At 43.7% G+C, this 26,061-nt stretch overlaps 1 protein-coding gene across 4 annotated transcripts in view; it reads left to right on the plus strand.

Moving 5' to 3' along the window:
• Positions 1–26,061, plus strand: part of LOC102419310 (latent-transforming growth factor beta-binding protein 1) — a 200,530-nt gene that overhangs the window by 146,743 nt on the left and 27,726 nt on the right. For 2 of the 4 annotated variants that reach the window (XM_014460572.2, XM_014460574.2), the window contains exons 21-23: positions 8,362–8,487; positions 11,700–11,843; positions 25,596–25,772. In XM_014460572.2, the coding sequence (XP_014316058.1) occupies positions 8,362–8,487; positions 11,700–11,843; positions 25,596–25,772 (447 nt within the window). The remainder of the gene's footprint in view (positions 1–8,361; positions 8,488–11,699; positions 11,844–25,595; positions 25,773–26,061) is intronic. The other 2 variants (XM_014460573.2, XM_014460575.2) reach the window with 1 other exon arrangement.

Raw genomic sequence — 26,061 nt, forward strand, 5'->3', positions numbered from 1 at the left:
TAAGTTTTATCCTTTCAAGCAAAGTAAACTTTTTCAAAGATCAAGAGTATGATTTGAACATATTTCAGGACAGTTGCCTGTGAAATACTCATGTGGGTACGTCAGGTAGGCAGTTGCGTCAAGTTAGATTTAGTGCTTGGACGAGAAGTTTAGGTTTGGAGATACAACTGGGAGTGGTCAGCTGTAGACGGCAGTGGGAGTTATTAGAATAAATGAGGCCGCTAAGAGACATCATATAATGAGAAGAAAAGAGAGCCTAGGACTAGACACCATGAAACTTCAAAATCTAGCGGTCAAGTCAAAGAGATTAAGGATTAAGAGGAAATGCAAGAGCATATAGCCCCTTGGATCCCAGGGACAGAGGGTCCCCCTAGAAAAGCAAGTACCTTGAGAAGCTATGCGTGGATGCGCTCCACAGGGCATGTGGCAAGGGTTTTATACTATTATCTGTGGAGAAAGCCTGCAGAAGTCTAAGGGGGAATTATTTGGTTGACTGTTTCAAACAGTAAATCATTTTCTCACTATGGAGAATGGCATTGGAGTGGCAGTGAGTGGCTGGAAGCACTAGACCCAGGTGAAAGGCCATGGTAGGAATTCTGGTGAGAGATGGTGAGGCCCTGAGTAAGGATGGTGGGGAGGGGAGAGATTGGAGATGGAACCAAGAGGTAAAATTAGAAGAGCGTGATGATTGGGTGCAAGGAGGTCATCGAGGATGTCTCATGGTTTTGGATACGATGACTAGGGTGTCGCTTGTGATTTTAGGGTGGTTTTCATTAGGATTTTATGAATGGCGAATATACATTGTCCACATGATGTTAATTAAATCAAAGCAACGTTTTGGTTTAGTTTCTCTAGAACCTCTAGCTGTTTCTAGAAACCAAATGGGAGGCTGCTCCTGGTGGTTGTTACAGGCTAATTTAAGTAAATCTTTGAAAAGTAGTGAATTTCAAGGCTGAATTTAAAAAAAAGGGCGGGGGGGGGGGTTACTCATTGGGCAGCCTTGATTTCTAGAATTTATGTGCTAGAAAGTTGGACCTGAAGTAATCGTTCTTACCTCTGTCATTTCTGTTGCTTATCTTAGGTTGCTAGCTTTCAAAACATACTTGTGACCACTGAGGTCCCCAGGGTTTCCCACCTTCTCTGTCAGGCAGCAGCATGGCCGCCAAACTCTGCACAGGGACAGCGACTTTTTCTGCCTCCTGGCCCGCCCCCACTTCCCAGAATGGAGTTATTTTCCATAACACACAAGGCCCATATTCTTCAGCCTGCCCGATGTTGCCAGACCTCAGCGCGCTGTTTTTAAAGGCTCTTTCCATATCCTATTGTATTGTCTGGACCCTCTCCAAATCCAGTTTTTAATTTCCTATTGGCTAAATTTTATTTTCTTCTTTAGGCCTCGCGCTCATCTTCCATTTAATCCTGGCTTCTCCTCCTCTGCTGGGAGAGAGGTCTTAATCTCTCTTGGGCCAGCAGCCATGCCATTTAAACATTCCTCTGGGCAGCGATTCAGCTGGTCTAACATTGTTCAGTCCCGCTTCTTGGCTGGGACTTACTGTCTCCCGTCTGCTTCCGTTCCTTTCAGTAAGGAGCAGGAGGGCGGCATTTTTCCTGAAGCAAGAACCCTACTCCCTTCCAATGTAAGCCCTTTTTCTTTGGCTCTGTTTTCCTAAGGTTCTGGCACTAAATGTGTAACCAATTCCAGTTGGTCAAGAGGGCCCTGGGATAAAGTGATGGATCATTTCCTTATCGTGAAGAGATCCGGAGAACATCAGTGCTAACTTGGTCCTGGGACCTCCTGCAGCTTCTACACCCTTATTGCCCGATGGGCCTTTCTTCCATGGCTCTCCTAGGAAAATCTCATCTTCAGCACAGCAATACCGCGGATATTTCAGTTTCAAGTATGATGATACTTGATGACGAGGCCTTGTTTCAAGACCAGCTGGGGGTACTTGATTTAAACTGCAAGTCAATAAGCGATAAATCAAGGAGTGTGCTTTCTGATTCCCATCTTTGTCATAAACAAACTCCAGTGCACTTGCTGGGCTCACTGTTTGGTTAGTTCCGTTCACCCTCTCAGGCTGACCTTGTATAACCATCGCCACAGTGGGAGGCAAGATGGGATGGACGGAGCTTCAAACTCAGATTCCGAAGATTGTTCCTACACTGGGCTCTGTTGTGTTGCCAGCTCTGCCACTAACTGGTTGCATAACCTTGAGGCAAGTCACTGCCCCTCTCTAGGCCTCAGTGTTCTGGTTCTTAAAATGAAGGGTTGCAAACCCAGTAATCTTCCAAGTCCCCTCAAGTTGAGATGAACCATAGCATTCATCTGAAAATGTTTTGATGACAGGAAGGCTTTTTCTTCCGAGCCATGCAGGGGCTGTGGCGATCTTTCTGTGAATGATCCACTTACTAACAAGGGGGCTCTGTTCCATCACCCCCCCTCTCTAGAGTTCCCTGGAAGCAGACAGGAGACTCAGCAGTGAGCTGCTTCCTCCAACAGGTAGATATATGTCTTGCTCAGAATAAGAAAAAGAAAAGAAAGATGGACATGCTAAGTATAAAAGAGAAGCACCTTTTTCTTAAACAAACAAACTGAGGAATGCAACTGAGAGAAGGAAAACCAAATCATTTAAATGAAAAAAACAAAAGGTACACAAATACTCCTTCCCCCCCATACACATACTTCTCTGTACATAATTCAGAGAATCTAATGGAATTATTGAGGTTTTGTTGTGGATTTCATTGTGGAGGTCTTTGCACACAGTTGTAATTTTTTGATGAGTAAGGTTTACCTGACCCCAGTCCCTTTTAGAAAATCATGCCTCCTTTGCATACTTTGGCCCTTTTTCATAGTTCACCTTACGTAAGCAAGAGGGTGATACCAAGTGTCTAGCCCAGGGGTGGGCAAACTTTTTGACTCGAGGGCCACAATGGGTTCTTAAACTGGACCAGAGGGCCGGAACAAAAGCATGGATGGAGTGTTTGTGTGAACTAATATAAATTCAAAGTAAACATCATTACATAAAAGGGTACGGTCTTTTTTTTTTTTAGTTTTATTCATTTCAAACGGGCCGGATCCAGCCCGCGGGTCGTAGTTTGCCCACGGCTGGTCTAGCCCTAAGTCTTTATTTGAGAAGTGAGGGAAAATGGTTAGAGTTCTGCTTTCTGTGGAGAATCCCTGATAACAGTCAGCAGGTTTTGGCCTGGCCAGTGTGGCTCAGTGGTTGAGCATCAACCCAACAACCTGGAGGTCATGTGTCAGTTCTTGGTGAGAGCACATGCCCAAGTTGCGGGCTCTATCCCCAATAGGGGGTGTGCAGGAGGTGTTTTTATCTCTCTATCCCTCTCCTTTCTTCTCTTTAAAATTAATAAAAATATATATATTTAAAAATAATAGGTTTTGAAAAACTTTTCATCCACTGGGAAAAGATACTAAATAAAAAGCATATGGATGAGAAAAATGGATCTACCAAATAGGTCAGTACCTCAAAGTGTGGGCCTGTAGGTCACTGACAACACTGCTACTTTAAACTGAGCTCCTGCTAGTTCCAGATGCCCAGGAAGGACTCTGCTTTATTTATCTTTCTGGCATTTATGTAATGTTGTTATTGGAGAATTCACATCAATGATTCACTATCCTTGGTCTGTGTAATTCTTTATTGAATTCATTTTCATTGAAGCAGTAATATTTATATCTGCTTTGTTCAGTCAGGTATTAGTAGCAAAATCTTGCATGAGGAATCAGAAATTCTTACAGCAGTATGCCTAATTCATTTGGGTTGCCAACCGAGAGATAGCTGGATAATCACGTCTTCGTCACACATGTGGGCAGTGTGACTGGTGATAATACCATGCGGGGTTCTTGCAGATGCCTCCGCAAAATTGGTAATGTCATGGACTCACTCTTCATTAAGTCAAAAGACAGCCTGTGAGAGTTGGATCTTTCAAAATTGAGCTTCATATTCAAAATTCAACTTCAGCCAAAACAGATGGTTTTCACTGGTCCATTTCTGAAACCTGCATCTTGATAGGGCTTTTATTTTTATATAATCATAAATCTTAACATTTAGCTTTATTTTTTTAGAATTATTATTAATTGTAGCAGTTCTTCTAAGTCTCTTTATAGACAGAACTAACAATGGAAAAATATCTGAGAGAGCTCACATCAAAGAAAAATCTAATGAAAGCGTGTGTTTTTTTAATACAGATCATTAGTCAGAGAAGTGAAACAAATGTTGTCTTCTTATTAAAGCGATTACCTCACCTCTTTGTTGAAAACATGAAACTGCTGAGAGTTACAGTCTATCATTTTTATAAAATATTAGTTGTTGAAGAGTGAGTCTCTAGCAGGCATTCCAAGTTATTTTTTCCTATTCACTCAAATCCAAAATATTGCTCATCTAAACTTTGTTAATCACTGTTACAGTAAGTCTGAGACTGCAAGACGCCCTGTAATTCATAACTGTCTCGGGACTTCTTCACCTTAAGGTCGGTCATTCAGTTCCTGAGCTGGCGATCAGTAACAAGAAAGCACCATCTGCTATAACGGCATGGAATTAATAAAAAGGAAAGCAAGAGATTTTATTTCAAAAATCTGTCTGAAAAGCCACCAGGTTTCTAGCACTGCTTCTTCTTTGCCATCCACCACCTCATTTTTGGAGGGAAATAAGGTGCTGGTGAGGTTCCCCACCCCGAAAAGTAGCCCTGATAAGCACAGCAATGGCACAACGTGCTCTGGGAGCAGAGAGGAGGGGCCCTGAAGTCTGCAATGAGAGGAGCTATGGAAGGTGCCACAGAAGAAGTGGCCCCTGGATCGACTCCTGAAAAGCCAGAGGAGCTTTGAGCAAAGCAGGTAGGGGGCAGAGTTTCTAGTGGAGGAAGGCGTGTGCACCAAGTCAGCCAGAAATTAAAGACCATAGGGTCTTCAAAGAACTCTAGTATGCTGGTGGGGATGGAGCATTTATTGGGAAGGAGGCTGGCTGAGAACGGGGGCCAGACTGGCAGCCGGGGGCCAGACTGGCAGCCAGGAGCCAGATGGTGAAGGGCGCTCTGTGCTCTGCGAAGGAGCATGCTTGGTATCCTCCAGCCAAGAGGAGATACTGAGCATTCTGAGCAAGAGAATGTCACCGACGGTTGCAGTTTGGTAGAAAACAGATTAGAGGGAGGGAGGCAAGACTGGAGATTTAAAAAAAACAATTAGGAGTATGAGCATCAGGAAAGTTAGATAAAAGGGTATGACGGGAGGGATGGGGGAAGAGGAGAAGAGAAGGGTGACTAAGGTTTCTGGTTTGGGTGACTGGTTGGATTCTCTACTGAAGGGAATATAGGAGAAATGGAGGAGATGTGAGGTGGGAGTGGTAATAAGTTCATTTATTATGAACATGTCCAACAGTTATTAGATAAATGTCTCTAACAGATGGAAGTTGACCCTGGAGGAAGGCTGGGAAATCAGTATAAAAGTGGTAATGGAAGCATTTCTGAGTCTCTTTCCAGCCCTTATGTCCTATAGTTTGACGAGTAGTGTAATCTCCTGACAAATGTCCATCCCAGGAAGTCTAAAATTAGCAGTGGCCTGTGTCAAGTGATTTGATGACACATGCGGTTACTCCTCACATGGTTGTGATCAGTAAATAGCTGTAATCCCAGCCTCATGCTGACATTGAAAATCTATCAGAACAAATCTATGGAGTGTCTTCTTTGTGTTTGATAGAGGCCAAAAAAAAATGGAAGGCTAAGAGATGAAAGATTTCTCACTAAGGTCAGGAAGTACAGTTTAGGAGGAAGATAGTGTGGTTTAGTAGGTTTCAGACTTGATAAGTTTGACGTTACAGTAGAAGATCAAATGGGTAAATGGATGACTTCGAATATGAAGGGTCCTGGCTGGAGAGGAGGAATTGGGATTCATTCTGAGGACCTTGGTCTTTGCAGTTGGGAAGGTGCGGAAAGGGTGGAGAGGGGAGGACTGAGGCCTGAGCCCTGGCAGGCGCCACCTTCATTCAGGCTGTGCCAGGTGAGGGCCAACCATAGTGGTTACAGGTAGAATGAGAACAATGGTTTGTCCGGTTATGAAAAGAGAGAGTTCTGTAAAGGAGGGGGTGTTGACCAGATGTGGAGGTCAAAGGTGATGGTGACTGATTGGCAAATGATCATGGGATTTAATGATGGGTCTGTCGATGGTTTTTCTGAGGGGTTTTGAGAGATAGAGTCAGGAAGTAAGTCATTAAGGATTAGGAGGAATAGTAATAGTAATAATAACAGCTGACACATACTGGATGCTTCCTATGCTACATGCCAGGCAATGTTCTAAAAGTAACATTTTATGTGTGTTATTTTGTTTAATTATCACAGTGATTCTAGAAACACACCCATATTATTGTTATTAATATTAGTATCATTGCTATTATTTTATTTACTGGTAAGCTATATTAGGAAATAAAGGCAACGATTGTAGACAGTTTTGTGGGGGTTTGTGGGGTTTTTTTGTAGACATGTTACAGTGGTAGAAAGAATGGAAAAGCACAGTGGGTGACATCATAGTCAAGCTTTTCCAAGGCAGTGAGGGAAGGGGATGGGGGGAGGGGGTGTATAGTGGGAGATGCTGAGTAGGTTGGACTCCAGGGAAAAGGGTGGGGCTGGGAGAAAGGCCCCAGCCTTGAAAGTCTTCTTTGAGTTGTGAAAATTAGGAAAACTCTGATGCAGTCACTCATATTTTGCAATTCAAAAAGTGAGACAGTCTCTGAACGTGATGGTGTCAGTGTTGGAACATCAGGAAGGGAAGTGAGACAGCTGCCGAAAATCGCTGAATTTTTCCTTAGAAAATTTCTTGGAATCAGCTTAAAAAGATTAAAACAAGAAAAGCTCAATTTTATTAACATTAACTCTCGAAAACCAAATTCTGTCAAGTGCAATTTAGCCCATCATTTCCTTTATTATTTGTTTTCTTGTTTCATTATTTGAACATAAAAACGCTACCTTCTACCAGATTTGAATACAGTCATTGCATTTTCTTAACTATTTCTCCCAAAACCTGTATTTTGGGACTGTGAGGTCCAGAGGCAGACAGGACAGAAGGGAGTGCCCAGTAAACAGGAGGTCAGAAATGAAAGAATGGCAGGGAAACTTAAGAAGAAGATAAAGAAGAACTATATCTAACAGTCCTTTTGTGACTTTGTCATTAAGGCATCACTTTTATGAGAACACTAGAGGTCTGGTGCACGAAAATTCATGCATTGGAGGGGGGGTGTCCCTTAGCCTGGCCTGCCCCCTCTCACAGTCTGGGAGCCCTCAGGGGATGTCCTACTGATGGCTTAGGCCCATTCCCCAGGGGGAGTGGGCCTAAGCCGCAGTCTGGCCTCCCTCTGCGGAGGCGACCAGGATGATCAGGGGAAGGCACCGCCTCTATCACCCTGCTGCTGCTGCCATTGCCAGTCGCGGTGGCTGCCGTGAGCCCTGGGACTCCCAGCTGCCTGAGCCCACGGCTGCTGTGAGTCCCAGGCCTTGCAGCCGCTGTGGCTTTGTCCGGATGGACGTCTGGATGGACATCCAGAAGACGTTCGCCCAAATTAGCATATTACCCTTTTATTAGTATAGATTTTTATTAACGGGGGGCAAGGAGAGGCCAGGGACCACTGCCTATCACAAAGTTTATACAGAACAAAATGGATTTACAGGTTTGGTCACTGGCTGGTCAGGTGGAGCAGCGTTAACATTGAAGACCTTAAGTGGTTATAATGAGTTCAGTGGCTACACCGCTGGACTCATCAGATTCTCTGTCCCTTCCCACACCCTCTTCCCTGCTCTTCTTCCTTCTTCCTCCCCACTTCCCTTCTCTCTCCTTTTCTTCCCCTCTGCTTTCTTCCTCTCCTCTCCTCCCCCCTTCTTCTTCTCTCCCCTCTCTTGGGAATACTGGCTAGACTTGATCAAGGTCATCCATGGAGTTGTGTGACCATTGCCCAGGCAGGCAACTGCTTCTTTCAGCCCCCGACTCTGCAGATAGAACGGTTTAGTATTTACCACAATCAACACAGGTGGCAGTATCTTCCCATATGTCCCCTGTAGAGAGAGACAGTTCTCCTTCAAAACAAAGAATTAAAAACATTGAGAAAATAACTGAGTGTGACCATCGTAGCCGTTGTTTCCGTTTGAAAACATTTCCTGAGAAAAAGTAAATGTTTTCTCCTAGAACCCAGTGTTTTGTCTAGTGAGACATTTCCATCAAAACATTTTATTGCTGTGTAAAATGTTTTTAAAGTTCATTCTGTGTAACCATGATCATGTCATACTAACCGGGGTGTGTGGAAGCGCCTGTGTATCCATTCCTACCTGGTGTTTGTCAGTCTGTGTTTTGTGTCTTTTTTGCAGATATTGATGAGTGTGTAAACAACACTGTCTGTGACAGGCACGGGTTTTGTGACAATACGGCCGGCTCCTTCCGCTGCCTCTGTTATCAGGGCTTTCAGGCCCCGCAGGATGGGCAAGGGTGTGTGGGTGAGTTCTTAGACTTTTTTTCCCCCCAACACGCCTCCTATCTCCGCATGGAAAAGAAACCAAAGCTGTCAACAACAGGAGAGACTACCAGCAAGGTAATCCAGACAGAATTTCATCGCGATTGGATGTTGTCACACGATGTGGGGATGTACGAAAAGGTCCTATGGCTTCTGAAATGGCTGGGGACAGTAAGAAGTATAGACGTGTAACTTTGAATTTAGACGTGTGGTAGGGAGAACATCTGTTTAGGCTCTTAGCTGAGTGTGCAGAACTCTCAAGCCCCTCCTGCACCGGAAACAGAGTCTGGTGTGGGGCAGAGCTTGCCTGTCTTCACTGGGCACCTCCTCAGGCATTGCCTGTAAGGAGGGGTGTTGGCAGGAGTTTTGGTTTCCAGGAATGACACCCAGGAGCGATGCGTTGGATTGTGCAACTGCATTTCTTCACTCCTCTGATGGACGGGCGAAGGAATCTTGAATGTCATCGGATGTCCTAGGACATGGCCCGGCACATGCGCATGAGAAGAGGGGATGTTGCATTTCATTTTCTGACCAGCTGTGGTTTCTTTAAATCAAATTCATTATGAAGCACATTTATAACATAGAGCAATTCAATGGGAAAGAGAAGAAAGGTTCTTCAATTAAAAACTTCCCAGATAGCCAGGCATTTTCTTGATTCTTCTTAATTAAGAAAAATAGCTCTGTTCATTCTGTGGCAAATTTGCAATGAAAGCATTCATTCAGGTCCCATCCAGATCTAACTGGGAAGACAAAACCTAGGCATTTGAAAATTTAATGAAAAAAATCACTTGACTAATAACCGCTTTTGAGGTAACACTGTCATCATCGCTACTGCCAGTTGCTGCTTTAGTCTCCATTGCACTGAAATGCCAGCGACGAAAGTCATCTGACACTCACCAAATATTGTGACTAAATAGGTCATGTGACCTGACCCCCACTTACCTTCTCAGCCTCACCTGGTCTCTCCTCACCTTTTACGCTCCAGCCACGTAAAACTGCTTGCGCTTGCTCATGCGACTGTGCGGTTCCTTGGCTGTTGTTTGCTGACTCTGTTGAGAATGTCCTCCCAAATTCCCCTTCCCAGAGCCTGAACTCACTCCACTCATTGCCGGAGCTGGAGCTGGAGGAGAGATGCCATCTCCTCCCACACACCACCCTGTGCCACCTCTCACTCTCCAACTGAGCTGTGACCATCCTCCTGCTTCCAGAATACCTTGAGCAAATGCTATTGCAGAACTGACACCCTTTTGGGGGGAATAGTTTAATCACATGTGTGCTGCCGGCAGCCGCCTTCTCCAAGGCAGTGAGCGCCATGTGATTGAGAACTTTCTCTCTCCACCGGTTTGGTCTGACATGGGTGCTCGGTAAATATTGTTTAACTGTCACTTATTGGGATCTCAAGCCACTGACTTCACACAGCTCTCAAACCTCATTTCTAGGCAGCCAGATGAATTCACTGAGCCCGTGTCGATGTTTCATTGTGACACACAAAACGCCACCCTTAGTAAAGACATCGTTTTCATCATTTTAGGGAACTCAGCAGGTGTCCTTTTGTCTGTGTGTGCACGCCTTCAAAAATATTAACTGAGCACCTATCATGTGCAACTCGCCACACTGGTGTTCTGTAGGATGTAAGGGATGAATCAGCCTTGATACCAACCGTTGGCCACGCTGTTTCTTCTACTAGGACCCTGACTGCCTCCCCCCACCTCCACCCCTTCTTATCATCACCTCTATATCCTTCAGCTCCCTCCCAACCATTTCCCTACCCACCCTGCACCAAAGACCCACTGTCTTGTGCTTTCATAGCGCTCTGTATGTGTGTGCTTGGCACTTATCACGGCCTATCTGCTTATCTGATTAACTTCCCTGACTTGACTATAAGCTTCATGAAGTCAGGAGTTGGGCCGCCTGACTCATGGTTTTTTCCCCCAGTGCCTAGGCCCCTAGAAGTCAACTAGAAAATATTTTGGGGTTGAATGAATGCAGCCTGATGGGGGAGCCCTGTAAATAGCACCAGTTGGAAAGTCCAAAGTGCCATTGGACATTGACCTAAAACCGATCAATGTGAACTGGCAGATTTCTGAAGTCAGTTCTTCTGGTCTAAATTATGACTGTCTAGGTTGATTAAATATACTAACCCGTTGCTTTACTTTATGTTGCAGTATCTTTTAACAAGCGAAACCCAGCTCGTTTAGGTTTTTATCTGTTTATATACGCAATGAAATGGAAAACTGAGTAATTATTCAAATACGTCAAGATACATAAACTTTGTGTTCAATTAACTGAGCGTAGCAGGTGAAAACAGGATCTGTTTTCTGAGGGGTTTGGCGAATTGCTCAAATGTTTAACTTTGTATAGGCGGCCTCAGAGTGTGCTCCTGCAAGCCGCTGCTGCACGGGGGGAAGGCGTAAAGCGCATGAGCATTTCAGGTGTCAGCCAGGGGCTCTGCTGCATGGGACCTGCATTCATAACATTTCTTAGGAGGAGTAAAGGTGAGAGGTAGTATGGGGCCAGGTCGAACATCACATTAGGCTTTCTTGTGGGCTGTGCACTTGCATAATGTTGAATCAGACACACTCACCAGTAGATTCCTTGGCTGTGGAACACCCACGGGATTTTCAAAGGCAGGGCGAAACCAGTGAGGAGTCATCGAACCAGTTTGTTGTATGTGAGTGATTCGTGGGACCCAGTGAATACTTACGGGGTCTTTACACAGCCTGACTGCTGGTTGTTAAATGATGGGTGTCCTGGCTGCTAGGAAATGATTTTCAGACATTTAAGTGGATTTAAAGCCATTTCTTAAAAATGAATTTAAAGGAGTGTATGGTTTTCAAAGTGCCAGTGATGGTGATTTTCCCTGAATTAGGGACTGAGAGGAAGAGTGTGGGTTATGTAAGACCTCGTTATGTCAATAAGTTAGGGAGGCGAAAACTAAAGCATCAAAGGTGCGTAGGATGCTTGCAGCACACTTCTGGGGTGTTCCTTAAAGCCGGAATTGGAATTTGGAAACTTCGCTTTGCATTTTCATGGCTCTTTCATACAAACCAAATGCACAGCCCTACCTTGAGGGGCAGCAGGGCTCCACTGCTCGCTGGGGGTCCTGGTTCTCAGCCAGTGCCACCAGCCTCAGCACAGCTGGTCGAGCAAAGGAGTGAGGCCCCCGTCTGACTTGGTCTGTGCTCCCTTTTCCAGATGTGAACGAGTGTGAACTGCTCAGTGGCGTGTGTGGCGAAGCCTTTTGTGAAAACGTGGAAGGCTCCTTCCTGTGTGTGTGCGCGGACGAAACCCAGGAGTACAGCCCCATGACCGGGCAGTGCCGCTCCCGGGCCCCCGGGGGTAAGTCACGGGGTCCCTGTGGAGGGGTGCAGGGCTCCTCTCTGGGATCGGTACGTGCATTGGTTTGGGCCAAACACTCTGCAGTGAGGTAAGAAGTAACCAAATGTTCTGGGACACGCTGTCCCTGGAAGCTTCTGTGCTCTTCCCAGCCCACCTTATCAGTGGATTTAGGAGGCGGGTAAGGACTAGGTGGTCCCTCCTGTGCTTCCCAACCCAGTGGTGCCATGAGTTAGGGTGCGGGGTCCAAAGTGATGAGAGCATTTACTGGGAATTGCTTAAAACTCAGAGAGCCATCGCTTGGGGTCTCACATGCATCATCTCATTGTGTTGCATAACCGTTCTCTCCTGGTCCTCAGAGACGTGTATCTTGACATTTCTCTAAATGAGGAGCAACATATAAGCCTCTCAGGATCTACAAAGATTTCCACTTGGAACTCTTGAGGTGTTTTCCCAGAATTTGGCCTAGAGAGCCGCTGTGTTAGCATTCATTTAAAATTTCATCTGGGCTGTCGTCAATGACACGCATTGCAATGGAGAAATGATGCTTTTCCAGATAAATTCATCAACTTCCAAATTGCCCTTGTAGTTTGTGCCATGTCACCATAGCTTGGTTGTGTTTTAAGAAAAGCAAAAGACTGAGTGGTCCTTTGAGAGCCGGCTAAAATGACACACAGACCATTTTGCTTTCTTGCTCAGTCTCAGTTGATTTTATCCACGTTTCTAAGAAAGCTTTCACTGTTCCATCACAAGGTGCACGCGTTCTGGGTAAAATAATTGTCTTTGCAAGTAATAAGTAGGAAAATATAAAAATACATGTTTTCATCCACACACATTTGACTTCTCAGGGATTAACTACAGGAAGTGGGGAGTGCAGATTTAAATGAGCAGACAGTAATACACGGGCATTGCGAAGGGGAACGGAGTGTTTCTGGAGGGAGGGACTGCTCTCCATTCAGGGACTGAAACACATGAACTGTAGAGAAAGGACTTTTCATCTTAATAGCAAAAAACAAACACAAAGCATCAAAAACCTGGTTGGCCAATAACGGGATGGATTAAGTAACTGTCTTCTTCTTATTGATCTTTGGTTTTATGGAGTAACACCTCACCCGTTGTATTATTTTGACTGAAATAATTCACATGTCATAATATTTGTATGGTCATTAAATGAACTATATGAAGATCAGGTAGTCATGATAAATGCATGTGATACAATGCGAAGGAAAAAAATAAGATATTCCAGTGATCACAGTCTGCGGAGGGAGGGAAGGGGGTAGGATACATAAAACGATTGTTGAAGTTAATGAAACGTTTACTTTTTCCATTTATTTTCCAAACTCTTTGTAAGACTGTAAATTGGAATGGCCGGGGCTCTGGTCTGCTAACAACTTTCCAGCTGTGTGAGCTTGGGCTTGTCATTCAACATCTGTGAGTTCTGATTTTCTCACCAGTGAAATAGGAAGGTTATATTTACCTCAGAGGGTTTTGGTAATTTTTTTAAAAAAGTATATATGTAGTAGCCCTTCATCAATGGCAAAGTACTATATAAAGTAAAGTCATCAAGTAGTAAGCTATAATGCAAACCCTTAAGGGATGTCTATTTCTCATCCGTTGATGAGCTCTTCTGAAATGGTGCACCTTTTAACTGCAAATATTTTTTCTTGCTAGGATGTTTTAGTAATGTCAAGAAATGGTTCATTCAGTTCACATAGCTTCAATTAGATTATCTGTCTGGGATCCTAAAGCTTGCTCATGTTTTTTTAGAGTTGTAACAATGGGATCATTGTCCATCAGAACCATTTTTGGTGAACCGGACTAGTTCACTGACAACTACTTAAAACTTTACATGATTATTTTTGTAAGTCTTGTTCCTCACCTGCTGTTTTTTGTTTTTCTGTAACCAAGTCCCTTTGCCTTTTCCCTCCCTGAGTCTCCTTTCTCTCTCGTTGACAAACTCCCTTTCTGGAAAGTTCTTCTCCTGCTTTTTCAAAGAACATTATTTTGAATACGCAGCTTCATAATGTCTGCCAATGAATACATACTTTTACCTTAACATTATACCTAACGCTTTTATTTATGGGTTTCTTGTATATTTTCCCCATAGTTCTCTGGCTTCTGCTAAATCCTCTACATACCCAGTTGTTTCATTGGTTTATATCAATATAATCTAACTAAACAGTAACTGGTGAGTCTTACTAATTCCTATAGTTCCTGGTATCTCTGACTTCTACCAGACCTCAATTTGTATAGATCTTGGAAAACTTGATTATATGGACTTTTTAAGTGTCCCGAGAGACAGGTCAGCTAGAAACTCTAGTGGGAACCTTCTCCCTGACTTCAGAGCCAATAATTGATCAGTTGTTTGAAAAAGTTGATTAAAGCTGAAAATCATAAAAAGGAGAAGACATATTTTAAATATTTAAAATTCAACTTAAAGCATGTAAATGTAGCTTCATTCACCAATCTTTGAGGAAGGGCCAAGGTCTGGCTTTGAGTAGAAGTTACTGTTAAGAGTTCTGCCTGGCTTGTCTTGCATGAGCCATATCTATGATGCCTTATCTCCACTGCCAACATTAAAGGGAGTGAGAATGCAAAGGCCTTTGCAGAAGTAAATGAGTGGAACATTCCTCTGGATTGTTGCGGTTTTTCTCAAATTTTTTTGCAGTTGTCTTATCCATACCCATTTGATAGCATTCTTTTAACTGAACAAACTGTAGTCTTTCTAAAACTTTAACGTGTTCTAGAAACAACTCTTCTACTCACATTTGTATTTTATTGGTTTATATACTATTTGATTATGGAACTACAGTAATCAACACACTGGCACACAATGTTTGAGAATAAATGTAGCTGAGACTTGGTCAACATACTGGTCAACATGTAAGATCAGAAGTTATGTAGACCCCCCCCCCCCAAGAACCGCCGACTGGCCATGAGCATTCTACCCGCCGTGAGCATTAGCCAGGATGTTTCTCAGGGCACCAGAGAACATCGGCTAATCCAACAAGTGGGTTAAATGGAGGCCAGTTAAGAGTTGTATTCCACTGCAGCCAGAGAGCCTGCTGTTACATAAAACGAAACATCTTATGCCGGTCTAAGTTTTTAAACAAGGATTCAAATGAAGTTTATTATATCCATGATAGGCTAACAGACCTCATCCTTCGTGAAAAGTGTTTCAGAGAGGGAAGATAAAGTTGCCATTTAGGCTATAACATTCCAAGGATGAGCAGTTGCATAATAATCTCAAGTGGTTTCACGCTGACGGCAGAACTGGGCCTAACGGGTGGGTGTCAGAAAGGCAGATTTCAGGTCAGGATGCAGAAGAACTTTCCAGTAAATAGATAGCTGTCAAAATACCTGTCTCATGAAATCCTGGGTGTTGCCCTAGAGCAGTAATTTTTCGACTGGTGTGCCACAGAATTGTTAAAACACGCAGTACCTGACTTAGTCAGGGGCACTGGCCTCTTTTCCCTTAGATTGTCAAATAAAAAAAATGACAACCTTTGTTTTTTGTAAGATCAGCAAAACATATAATTTATTTTTCCATGTGCCTCAGAATTTTAGTAATTGGTTGGATGTGCCATGAGATGGAAGAGGTTGAAAATCGTTGCCCTAGGACAGGTGGGACACCCACTGGCAGACAGGCACCCACTTCCAGCAGGACTTTGTCCCAGGTGGACCTTCAAGGTGCTTTTGAACTTTAATGTCCTAGGATTTTTATTCCTAAACGACTTCTTGGCTTATACCTACCCTTTTTGTTAGGTCTGGTCTAATGTTTTTCACTGCCTGGGCCTTTCGCCACTAATTTCCATAGCCGTGCATTGCCTAAAAGCACCCGAAACAGAAACAACTAAGAAATGTCCATACCAGACCACTCATCACATGGAAGAGGGTATGGATATGAAATATAGCCTGATGCTTTTATTTCCTCGGTGCCTGCGATAATTGCTCCATAAAAACTTTATGTCCTCGGGCACTCTCAAGGAAGCAGTAAACATTTAGTCTGGGCAACTGCAGCCTTCAGGCCTCACCCACAAAATGCTATTCTCTGCCTTGATTAGTGCACAGAGGAGATGCTGTGGTAGGGGCTGGATTTTATTTTTAAAACAGAAGGTATAATGAAAAGAATGCAAAAAAGATAGGTATTATAATCGATGTAGGTGTTTACTTTAAGAAAAGCAAATAAACAAGATCAGAAATTATAAAGCATATAAATTGGAGTGATTCTTTGCATTATAAAATAATTATTCTTCCTCACTGTTAAGAAATGCAAATAGCCCTGGTCGGTGTGGCTCAGTTGGTTGAACATCATCCCATGCAAGGAGAGGTCGCAGGTTCAATTCCTGGTTGGGGCACACGCAGGATTGTGGACTCAATCCCTAATAGGAGATGTACAGGAGGCAACCCATGGATGTTTCTCTCTCCCCCATTCCCTTCCTCTCTCTAGAAATCAATAAAAACATATTTTAAAAACAGAAATGCAAATAAACAAGATCAGAAATTATAAAACAGAAACTGGAACGAATAGTTGCATTATGAAATAATTGTTCTTCACAGAATGCATGACAGGGTTTCCTTAAATACCTGTTTTCTCTACTCTATTTGAGAACTTATTCTCACATCACAAGCCAGACCCCAGATTTCTACATCTAGACCCGCCTTCATGGTCTCCAGCCCAGCTCCTTTGTTTACAGGTCAGGAGGCCAGGCCAGAGGGGAGCTCTGAAAGTCATTCTTGGGGTCACCTAGCCAGTGTGGGCAGAATCGGCAGAGGACCCCAACTCCAACCTCTTTCCACTTCCATCTATTTCTCAAGATCGAGGACACCATGCCACCAAATTCTCCTAAAAACTGTCTTCCTTTTCACTTTATTTCTTTGCTTTGTTCTGATTATTAAAACAAGGCACATGCTTCCTAGAAAACTGGCAAATGCAAAAAATATATCAAAAAAGGAAATCCCCCCCAGAGCCACCATCCAGGGATAACCTGTCCCCATGCCGACCTCCGGGCTTTGAAGCGACATCCATGCTCCACCTACCTCAGCAGAACTCTCCTCCCCTCGATCCCCCACACGCTGAGATCAGCCCTCACATGCTCCATCTGCCTGATCCTCCTTTCTCGTGGTCATCAGTGAGCTACCCATCTCATCGCAGGCTCCATCTTTGGAAACAATGACAATGGATTCCCATTTCCTTCCCCTGCTTTTCCCCTTGACTGATTTCAGGACATTACTCCTCCCTGTATCCTCCCACCCCTCAGACTGTTCTTCTTCTGTCTTATTCTCAGACTCCTTTTCTGTTGCCCATTCCTTAAACAATAGTGCCCAGGGAGCTGCATGTTCAGCCCTCTCTTTTACTCTAGTTCTTCTCCTGGGAGATTTTCTTCTCCGATGTGGACTGCCAAGCAAACACCTTCTGCCTCCACCTCTATTTCCAGCTGGCAGTCATTGGACCTTTCTCTGGGGTGTCTTGTAAGCGTCTCTGCCTGAAATTATCCAAAACCAAATTAATTACTGTTCCTTCTCCAGTAACTCTGTGTTCACTCATTAATTGCTAACCATCAAAACTGGAAATCCTGCGCTAGCCTGTTTGGTTCAGTGGTTGGAGAGTAGGTCCTCGGACTGAAGGGTCACAGGTTCAATTCTGGTCAAAGGCATGACAGGTTCAATTCTGGTCAAAGGCATGCACCTCCGTTGTAGGCTCAATCCCTGGCCCCGGTTGCGGCATGTGTGGGAAGCAACCAATCAGTTTGTCTCTTTCACATCGAAGTTTCTCTCTGTCTCTCCCCCTCCCTTTCACTCGTCCACTCTCTCTTAAAATATCAATGGATTAACATAAAAACAAGCAACAACAAAAATACTGGAAATCCTGAAGTTAGATTTGATTTTTCTCCCCTTCCATCCAAGCCATCCTAACATGCTGCCGCTTCTACCTCAGTAGTATCCTTCAGATCTCTCCCTGCTCCTCTGTTACCGCTGTCCTTGCCAGTCCTTCAGCCTCTCTTCCCTGGACCACAGCAGGCACCAGCTGACTTCTCATCTTGCCCCTCCCATCCCCCACACTGCTGCCACTGTTGACATTTTCGAAACATACATCTGGTTTTCAGTCCTTCTTTACACTTTCAACTGCTTCCTGCTGCTTATAGCGTGAGGGCCAAATCTATTAGGCAGCATGGCCATTTTTCCTCTGTCTTATTTCTCTTTGCATCCACTGTAACCCATGACCTATGGCAGGGGTCCTCAAACTTTTTAAACAGGGGGCCAGTTCACTGTCCCTCAGACCGTTGGAGGGCCGGACTATAGTTTAAAAAAAAATTATGAACAAATTCCTATGCACACTGCACATATCTTATTTTGAAGTAAAAAAACAAAACGGGAACAAATACAATACTTGTATTTGCATGTGGCCTGCGGGCCGTAGTTTGAGGACCCCTGACCTATGGCGACACTCTGCAACTGTTGAATAAAATTGCCTCTTCACATTGGAGAATGTGTCCCTTGTGTGCCCCCACATCTCATCCCCTGCTAGTTGCATAAAATAAAAGTAACTATTCCTTTTATCAAAGTTATAAGGGGGTCACATTTCAGTGAGGAATTTCTATTCACACTTGTTTGTAGGGCAGACAGTTCCTCCAGGTGCTTTGGTTACATTGCAAGTGGCACAAAAGAGAAAGGAGCATTTCCCTGCTCTCAGGGGACGCGGGCCAGTCAATCCTCATGGTTCTGACAGCTGGACCCAAACAGCATTCTGGCTTCTCTCTTCCTATCGAGGTCCACTACAGGTTCTGTGTGTATACATATTTTTTAAGGCAGGAAACCACATAATATCATGCAACTGTTATATTTGGCAGAGTAGGATTATTTTTCTAATGCGTTTGGTTAACCTGTGAAATCAATTAACATTAAGAGAGTTTTTTCAAAATAATTTCTGATTGGAAAAAAAAACCTTTGGTAGGAAAAAAAATTAAAGACAGTGAGACCACATTGTTTGGAATGCAAACACTGTAAAATGCCATAAAACTCCAGAGATCTTAATGGGTATTTGTAGTGGATCTATACCATAAATGTAGGTAAGACGGAAGAAAATGTGATCATTTGTTTTTTTGTGGGTCTTTTTTTTTAAGTTGGGTCAGGTTTCTTCTCACATTCAAAGAGGATAGTGAGAAGAATTTGCTAATTACCAAACCATGCTTTTATTTTTATGAAATTTTTCTGCTTGTTACATATAGTTTCTAAAATGATGCCTGAGCTTTTAATAAAGACACGTTGATATTTGAATGAACTGATCTATCAATAGATCAAAATCACAGACTCAAACTATATAAATAAACCATTTTATCTTAATACTGCAAGAGACACGCACACCTTTGCATTAGAAATGCATTTTGTATCCTAGAATTTGCCATAAAAAAAGGCCTGAAGAGGAATGGTTTGTACATTTTTTTAAAAGCCCTACCTGGTTTGGCTCAGTGTGTCGGCCTTCAGACTGAAGGGTCCGGGATTCAATTCTGGTCAAGGGCATATGCCTGGGTTGCAGGCTCAATCCCCAATGTGGGGTGTGCAGGAGGCAGTCGGGCAATGATTCTCTCTCATCATTAATATTTCTCTCTCTCTCTCCCTTCCTCTCTGAAATCAATAAAAAACATACATTTTTATTTTTTTATTATTATTTTTAAAAAATATATATTTTTATTATTTTTTAAAATATATTTTTATTGATTTCAGAGAGGAAGGGAGAGGGAGAGAGAGAGAAACATCAATGATGAAAGAGAATCATTGATCAGCTGCCTCCTACATGCCCCCTACTGGGGATTGAGCCTTACAACCCTGGCATGTGCCCTGACGGGGAATCCAACTGTGATCTCCTGGTTTATAGGTCGACACTCAACCACTGAGCAACACTAGCTGGGCTGGTTTGTACATTTCTAGATGTTTCCAAACATTGCACATGTCTCTTCCAGCGTGGCTTTATGCTCACGATCCTCTGTACCGGCCCTTGCGATGCACACGTGCCCATAACACAGGACTTGTGTTGCTGTGACGTCTGCTCATTTCTCCATCTCCACAGATGCTTCCTGTTCCCACCCAGGACGATGTGTCTCCCCCATTTTCTCTCTCCATGGTGCTTTATTCGGCTCTCAGGAGTCTCTTTCACCCACACCTGCCCACTTGTCTTACCCTCACATTTCCAGTTTTTAGTAGCGTCTCCATAAATCACAGATTTTCTCTTCTCCTCAATGCATTCCTGTTAGGCTTACTTCTCTTTTTCTTCTGACCCCTTCACCAGAAAAAAACAACAACAAAACATCCTCCACTGCATCTAGCAGGTATTTATGGTGAGGCCTTTGGATTGTGAGGTCCTGAGGCCTCAGGAGAAACTGGCACTGTCTTCTACCCCAGCACCTAAGTCAGAAACACAGCCATCACCTGTTCACCTGTTAATGCATTCCTGCCCCCCCCCAGGTTCTCACACTCACAGTGTTACTCCTGCAAACCGGGCACCCCTCACCCTGGTCCACCCACACAGGATGCAGTTGTATTTTTACTCCTCCTCACCCCTATCACACCTGATTTGCTGGCCAATTTTTTAAAAATGTATTTTTCAAGAACTTGGCTTGACCATCAACTCCTCCAGGGAGCCTTCCATGATTGCCTTACTCAGCCCATCCTTCCATAGTGTGGCTTAGGTTCCCAGGTCTTATTCTCCCAGCGCTGTCATGGGCTGACTCCCTACCCAACTGACCTCTTTAAAAATGGGAACTGTGTGGAGAAATCTTTTCTCAAAGTTTTTTTTTCCTCTTGTGCTTTGCTCTCTAACCTTTATTTTGACTTTTTTCATATCTTTTACCAGCTGAAGTTACCACCTTTCTACAGACTTCCTTTTTCTTTGCATCCCTTCATATCCAGTCCGTTCCTATTGGCTGTGCTTGTTTTCTGGAACTCACCCATGGCTTCTCCTGAATTCCACTTCTCACACACACACACACACACACACACTCACACACACACACACACACACACACACTCACACACACACTCACACACACACACACACACTCACACATACACACACACACATACACACACACATACACACACATACACACACATACACACACTCACACACACACTCACACACACATACACACATACACACACATACACACACACATACACACACATACACACATACACACACACATACACACACACACACACATACACACACACACGTTTCATTTTCCAAGTCCTTGAAGAAGAAAACTAGGGGGAGGGGGATAAAGGAAGGCATGCATTGCCAAGTTCTCTTTCACTCCTCCTTGGAATATTACTCTAGAATTCCTTCTCTCATAAAAACACGAGTTGATAGAAAACATCAGTGCCTGTGGTGATTTAAAAAATAAAAAAGAGAAGAAAGCTTCCTAAGTCTGTTGAAAGTAGCTTACGGAACACCATTACCCCATCGCAGAGTTGCGTGAACTGATGTCTTTTTCAGGACTGTGGCAGGCAGGTGCTCTCATCCGGGGACACTGTGTCCTCTCACATCTTTGTGAGGTTGCTCTTTGGTCATTGTCGTGATCATGCCTGCCCCAGTGGCTCTGGGAGGACCAGCTCAGGGAGGCCTTCAGAACACATTGCAAATGGAACGTGAAAGCAAAGATGGGCCCATTTAGATGCTTGAATCCACTTTCACCGAAAAAAAAGTTCCCAATTTCCTCACCCCAACAGCAAAGCTAAGATTAGATATCCTGGGGGAAAGACTGAAGAAGGAAACAATTCTGTAAGTGAATGACCACACCCTCTTCTGTCTGATGAACCCAGAGGAGCTTCCAGAAGCTTCCAGGAGCTCCAGAAGCAGCACCTACAGCTGCAACCCATTCCTTCATACTCAGAGCCAGGGTACCCGCCCACGCCCTGTGGCATTGCCGCTGAACTCCACCCCTGCACGAATTGTCTGCTGCCCCCTCCCACTTTCTCTCAGAGAGAAAAAAGACAAAACAAACTCATGCCAGTTGAGAAACTAAGAAGCTGGGCTTCTCAGAAGAAGTCTAAAGAAACACGAAGCATTGGGACATTGGACCCACACTCAGTTTTTTCTTTTGGAAGGTGAGGATGCTCTGTCCTGCACCATCTGTCTCATGGAGTTACTCTATAAAAGTTTCTTCCCCAAAAAGCACGCATGGAAAAGTTCCAAAAACTTCTTATCGCCAGTCATACCCCCAGGATCAACATACACAAATGATTGTTCATACACAGATGTGAAGCCAACTTCTAGATACAAATTGAGAAATCAGGTCTGAAAAGACTGGAGACGTAATATATTTTGTAGAAGTCGGTGGCATGAGATATGTAATATGGCTAATTTTATTCATCATGTATTTTTAAAAAAATCTTTTTACTGCTTGGCACTTCCTATAACCATTGATCTTTTAAAATCATTTTCCAACAGAAACATTTCTAAACTCTATTTACTGATCAGTGTTCCCCTGCCTTGGAAAAATGCTCTAGGAAGGTCATTATGTAAAGGTTAGGAAGATAGGGGAATTGTAGTTTTTCACAGAACGACCTTTGTGGACCAGTTTTTGAAAAAGAATTTGCTCCACTTTCCAAACACAGATGAGGGCCTGACCAGCCCTCGAGTTCAGCTGTGTAAACATCGAGCTTCCAGACTGCTTGGAAAGAAAAATCAGAGCAAAACTTGAAACAACCAGTATAAAGCCAGAATAATACAGTGATATTATTGATTGTTTCCCCATGCACTAACCTGTGAATTTCCGTCCAACAAGAAAGGAAGAAGAGCAAAGATCATTTGATTTCTTCATTCCTATGCTGTGGGTCTAACGAACATTGTAGAAAGCAGTGTTTACTATAGGTATAATTTTTGACATGCTTTGACTCAGAAGCCTGTGGTTTCTGATCATCTCTGAATCTAGCAGTCTCCATTGACAACTGCATAGTATTTCATCTATATATATAAAAGCCTAAGCGACTTTTACTACTGGTTGACCGAACGACCGGTCCACCGGTTGCTGTGATGCGCACTGACCACTAGGGGGCAGACACTCAACACAGGAGCTGCCCCCTGGTGGTCATTGCGCTCCCACAGTCAACCTTCTGTGGCCCGTCAACCTCCCGCGGTCCCTCCCCCTGGACTGGGCGAGACGGCCCCGATCACCGGCCATGCCAAGAGACACCACCCATGCACGAATTCGTGCACTGGGCCTCTAGTTTTGTAATAAACACCATGCTATACCTACAACTTTGTACACAAGTGGGAAAAAACAGTCCTTGAGCCCCCTTTTAGCACAAACTGTAAACTTGACTGGCAAAACTACTTGTATTGCTGACTTGATTGATATTTCTAAATACATTCATTAATAGCTAGCTGCATTTTTAGGCCAACTGTATAAGATAATTGAGCTGAGTTGTTAATAGTAATAGGGTGGCAGTTTATTCACAGGTGTTGGGGGAAAGCTTATGAAATGTTCCACAGAGTTCAGGATTGATATAATAATCGTTTAAAATACCTACCCTTAGTTTTCCCCAGCGACTCCGTGTGTGAGAGCTCGAGGCCCCTCCTGAGGAGAATGAACTGGCGGTGGCCCGTGCATGGGCGTGGGCCAAGCTCATTGCTGTCCTCTGCGCACGTGGAAAGCTAGATGAGATGAGGGATGTGGCAGGTTTGATCCAGCTTCACACAGGAGGAAATGATTCAAAACCACTTCACAAGCTGCTTCTGAGGAATCAGCATTTCAGCTTTTTTCCTGGACACTTAGTCTACGTTTGAATTTGTCATCAGCTATTAACACTAACTTAGAGTCCAAGCTGAAATCTGTCAAAGACAGAACAATCGGAGAATGAGCCAGACTGAAGCGTGCGAGGGATCTTTTCCATCCCCGTGATGCTCTGTGTGGGAGAGCAATGGGTATGGTCAAGGCTTGTTTGCTGCCTTGCTTGTTTTTAATGCCAGAAGAGGAAAGAAAAGGGCAATATCTTTTCTGAGAATTTTATTAACTTATGTTTTAAAAACACCTTTGCTATTTGGTATATTAATCAAGTTCCAGGGTCAACCTGATGCTGCCAAAAGAAATATACATGAAGGTATTGTGAAAATAATTCCTTACATTTTCCTAATATAATTATCTAATAACTTCAAAAAAAAGGGTAAATGTTGACATTAAAATCTTATCCTCCTTGCCCAGTTGGTGCAGCTCAGTGGTTGAGCATCTGTCTATGAACCAGGAGGTCACGGTTCAATTCCTGGTCAGGGCACATGCCCAGGTTGCAGGCTCAACCCCCAGTAGGTTGCACGCAGAAGGCAGCCAATTAGTGATTCTCTCTCATCATTGATATTTCTATCTCTCTCTCCCTCTCCCTTCCTCTCTGAAATCAATAAAAATATATATTTATTAAAGAAAGAAGTCTTATCCTCACTGGCAAATGTTTTCCCTTTGTCCCTACAGTTTGGGTCCAAGAATCTGGAAACAGCAGCATTCTCATGAAAAAAAAAAAATCATTAGAATTACCTAAGTAGTTGTGATGGTGTTAGTCAATTTCTTATCTGATATATTATAAAATAAAAGTGGAACAAATTTTAATTGGACCATAGACAGTAATTTGAACTTCATGGCATTTGGTAGGGAAGAGATTAGATTACTTGCCAAGTCCAGTCACAAAATATTGATCGTTTCTTAAGAGCACAAACTTGTTCATAGACTTCAAATCCGATGGGATGAAATCATGTCTGGTATTATCTAAAAACAGGCGGGTTATGTTCTCATCGTGTGTGTCCTATCACATCACTTTGTCTTTATCACAGAGGGTTAAGCTGAGTCTGTTAGAATGCATTTTCCTCTAGGACACACTGGAGCAGGGAGGGACTAGAGCAGGGGTGGGCAAACTTTTTGACTCGAGGGCCACAATGGGTTCTTAAACTGGACCGGAGGGCCGGAACAAAAGCATGGATGGAGTGTTTGTGTGAACTAATATAAATTCAAAGTAAACATCATTACATAAAAGGGTACAGTCTTTTTTTTTTTTTAGTTTTATTCATTTCAAACAGGCCGGATCCGGCCCGCAGGCCGTAGTTTGCCCACGACTGGACTAGACCCAGCCTTGAAATTTACCTTGAGGCTTATCTGACATTCACTCTTTCATTCAAAGCCTTGTATTTGCAGCAATTTAAGTAGATTTTCCATCATGAAAGGTTATTTTATAGATTCTAGGTCTCTGCAGTTTTTTGTTGTTTTTTTTCTAGTTACCATCTTCTGCTTTGTTCTATTCAGAAAAGATCGGGGGCATGGTTGATTCAAATAACTATGGGTTAAATATTATGTGTGGCCCTACATCTCCCGTCAAGTGTTGGGGGAAATTTTCACTGATTTGAGTAGGTGTTATAGCTCAGTAAGGAAAGGGCCTATGTTTGGCAAGAAAGCAAGTATGGAAACTTCACTCACAGCCAAATGCACAAGAATAGAGTCATTGGTTAACGTAAAAGGAAATGGTTTTGACAGATTTGCACGCTTGGTGGGGTGGGGGTGGGGGGTTAGAAATCCACCAAAATTTGGGATTCAAGTGCATGTGTATCTTGCTGTGGGAGATTCTGACCTAAACGTGGGAAGCGGCTTTCTGTCCATTAAACACTATTATTACCCCATCCGGTCTTTGTTGTCACCGTGGCTTCGACTCTGTTGTGAGAGCGATAGATCCGATGTGTCCAGTCAACCCTCCTTTTCCTTTGCGCTCTCTGTTTAGACGTGGAAGTAGAGCAAAGCAGGGAAGAGAAGAAAGAATGCTACTACAATCTCAACGACGCCAGTCTCTGCGACAATGTGCTGGCCCCCAACGTCACCAAGCAAGAGTGCTGCTGCACCTCCGGGGCCGGGTGGGGCGACAACTGTGAGATCTTCCCCTGCCCGGTCTTGGGGACTGGTAAGCATTGGCTAAGAGGAGGTGTCGCCCTTGCGTTTGGTCATGTGGCGGCGGGGTGTTCTCATTCTGGTTTGAATGAGACGCTGGCATTCACTGGGAGCTGCCCGACTGGAATTCAAGTGAGGCTACCTTAGAGCGTGTTCCATTCAGAGCTGGAAAAATCACCTCAGTATGCATTCCTAAAGTTCTTTCCATCATCGAATTTACGGTTACAGGGAGGTTCAGTATTGTGTTTGGCAGAAAGAGAATTCCATGTTACCCCATTTTTTAAAATGGAAACCAATCTTTT

This window comes from Myotis lucifugus, unplaced genomic scaffold, assembly GCF_000147115.1.
Source record: "Myotis lucifugus unplaced genomic scaffold, Myoluc2.0 scaffold_134, whole genome shotgun sequence".
In the NCBI taxonomy this organism is placed as follows: domain Eukaryota; kingdom Metazoa; phylum Chordata; class Mammalia; order Chiroptera; family Vespertilionidae; genus Myotis; species Myotis lucifugus.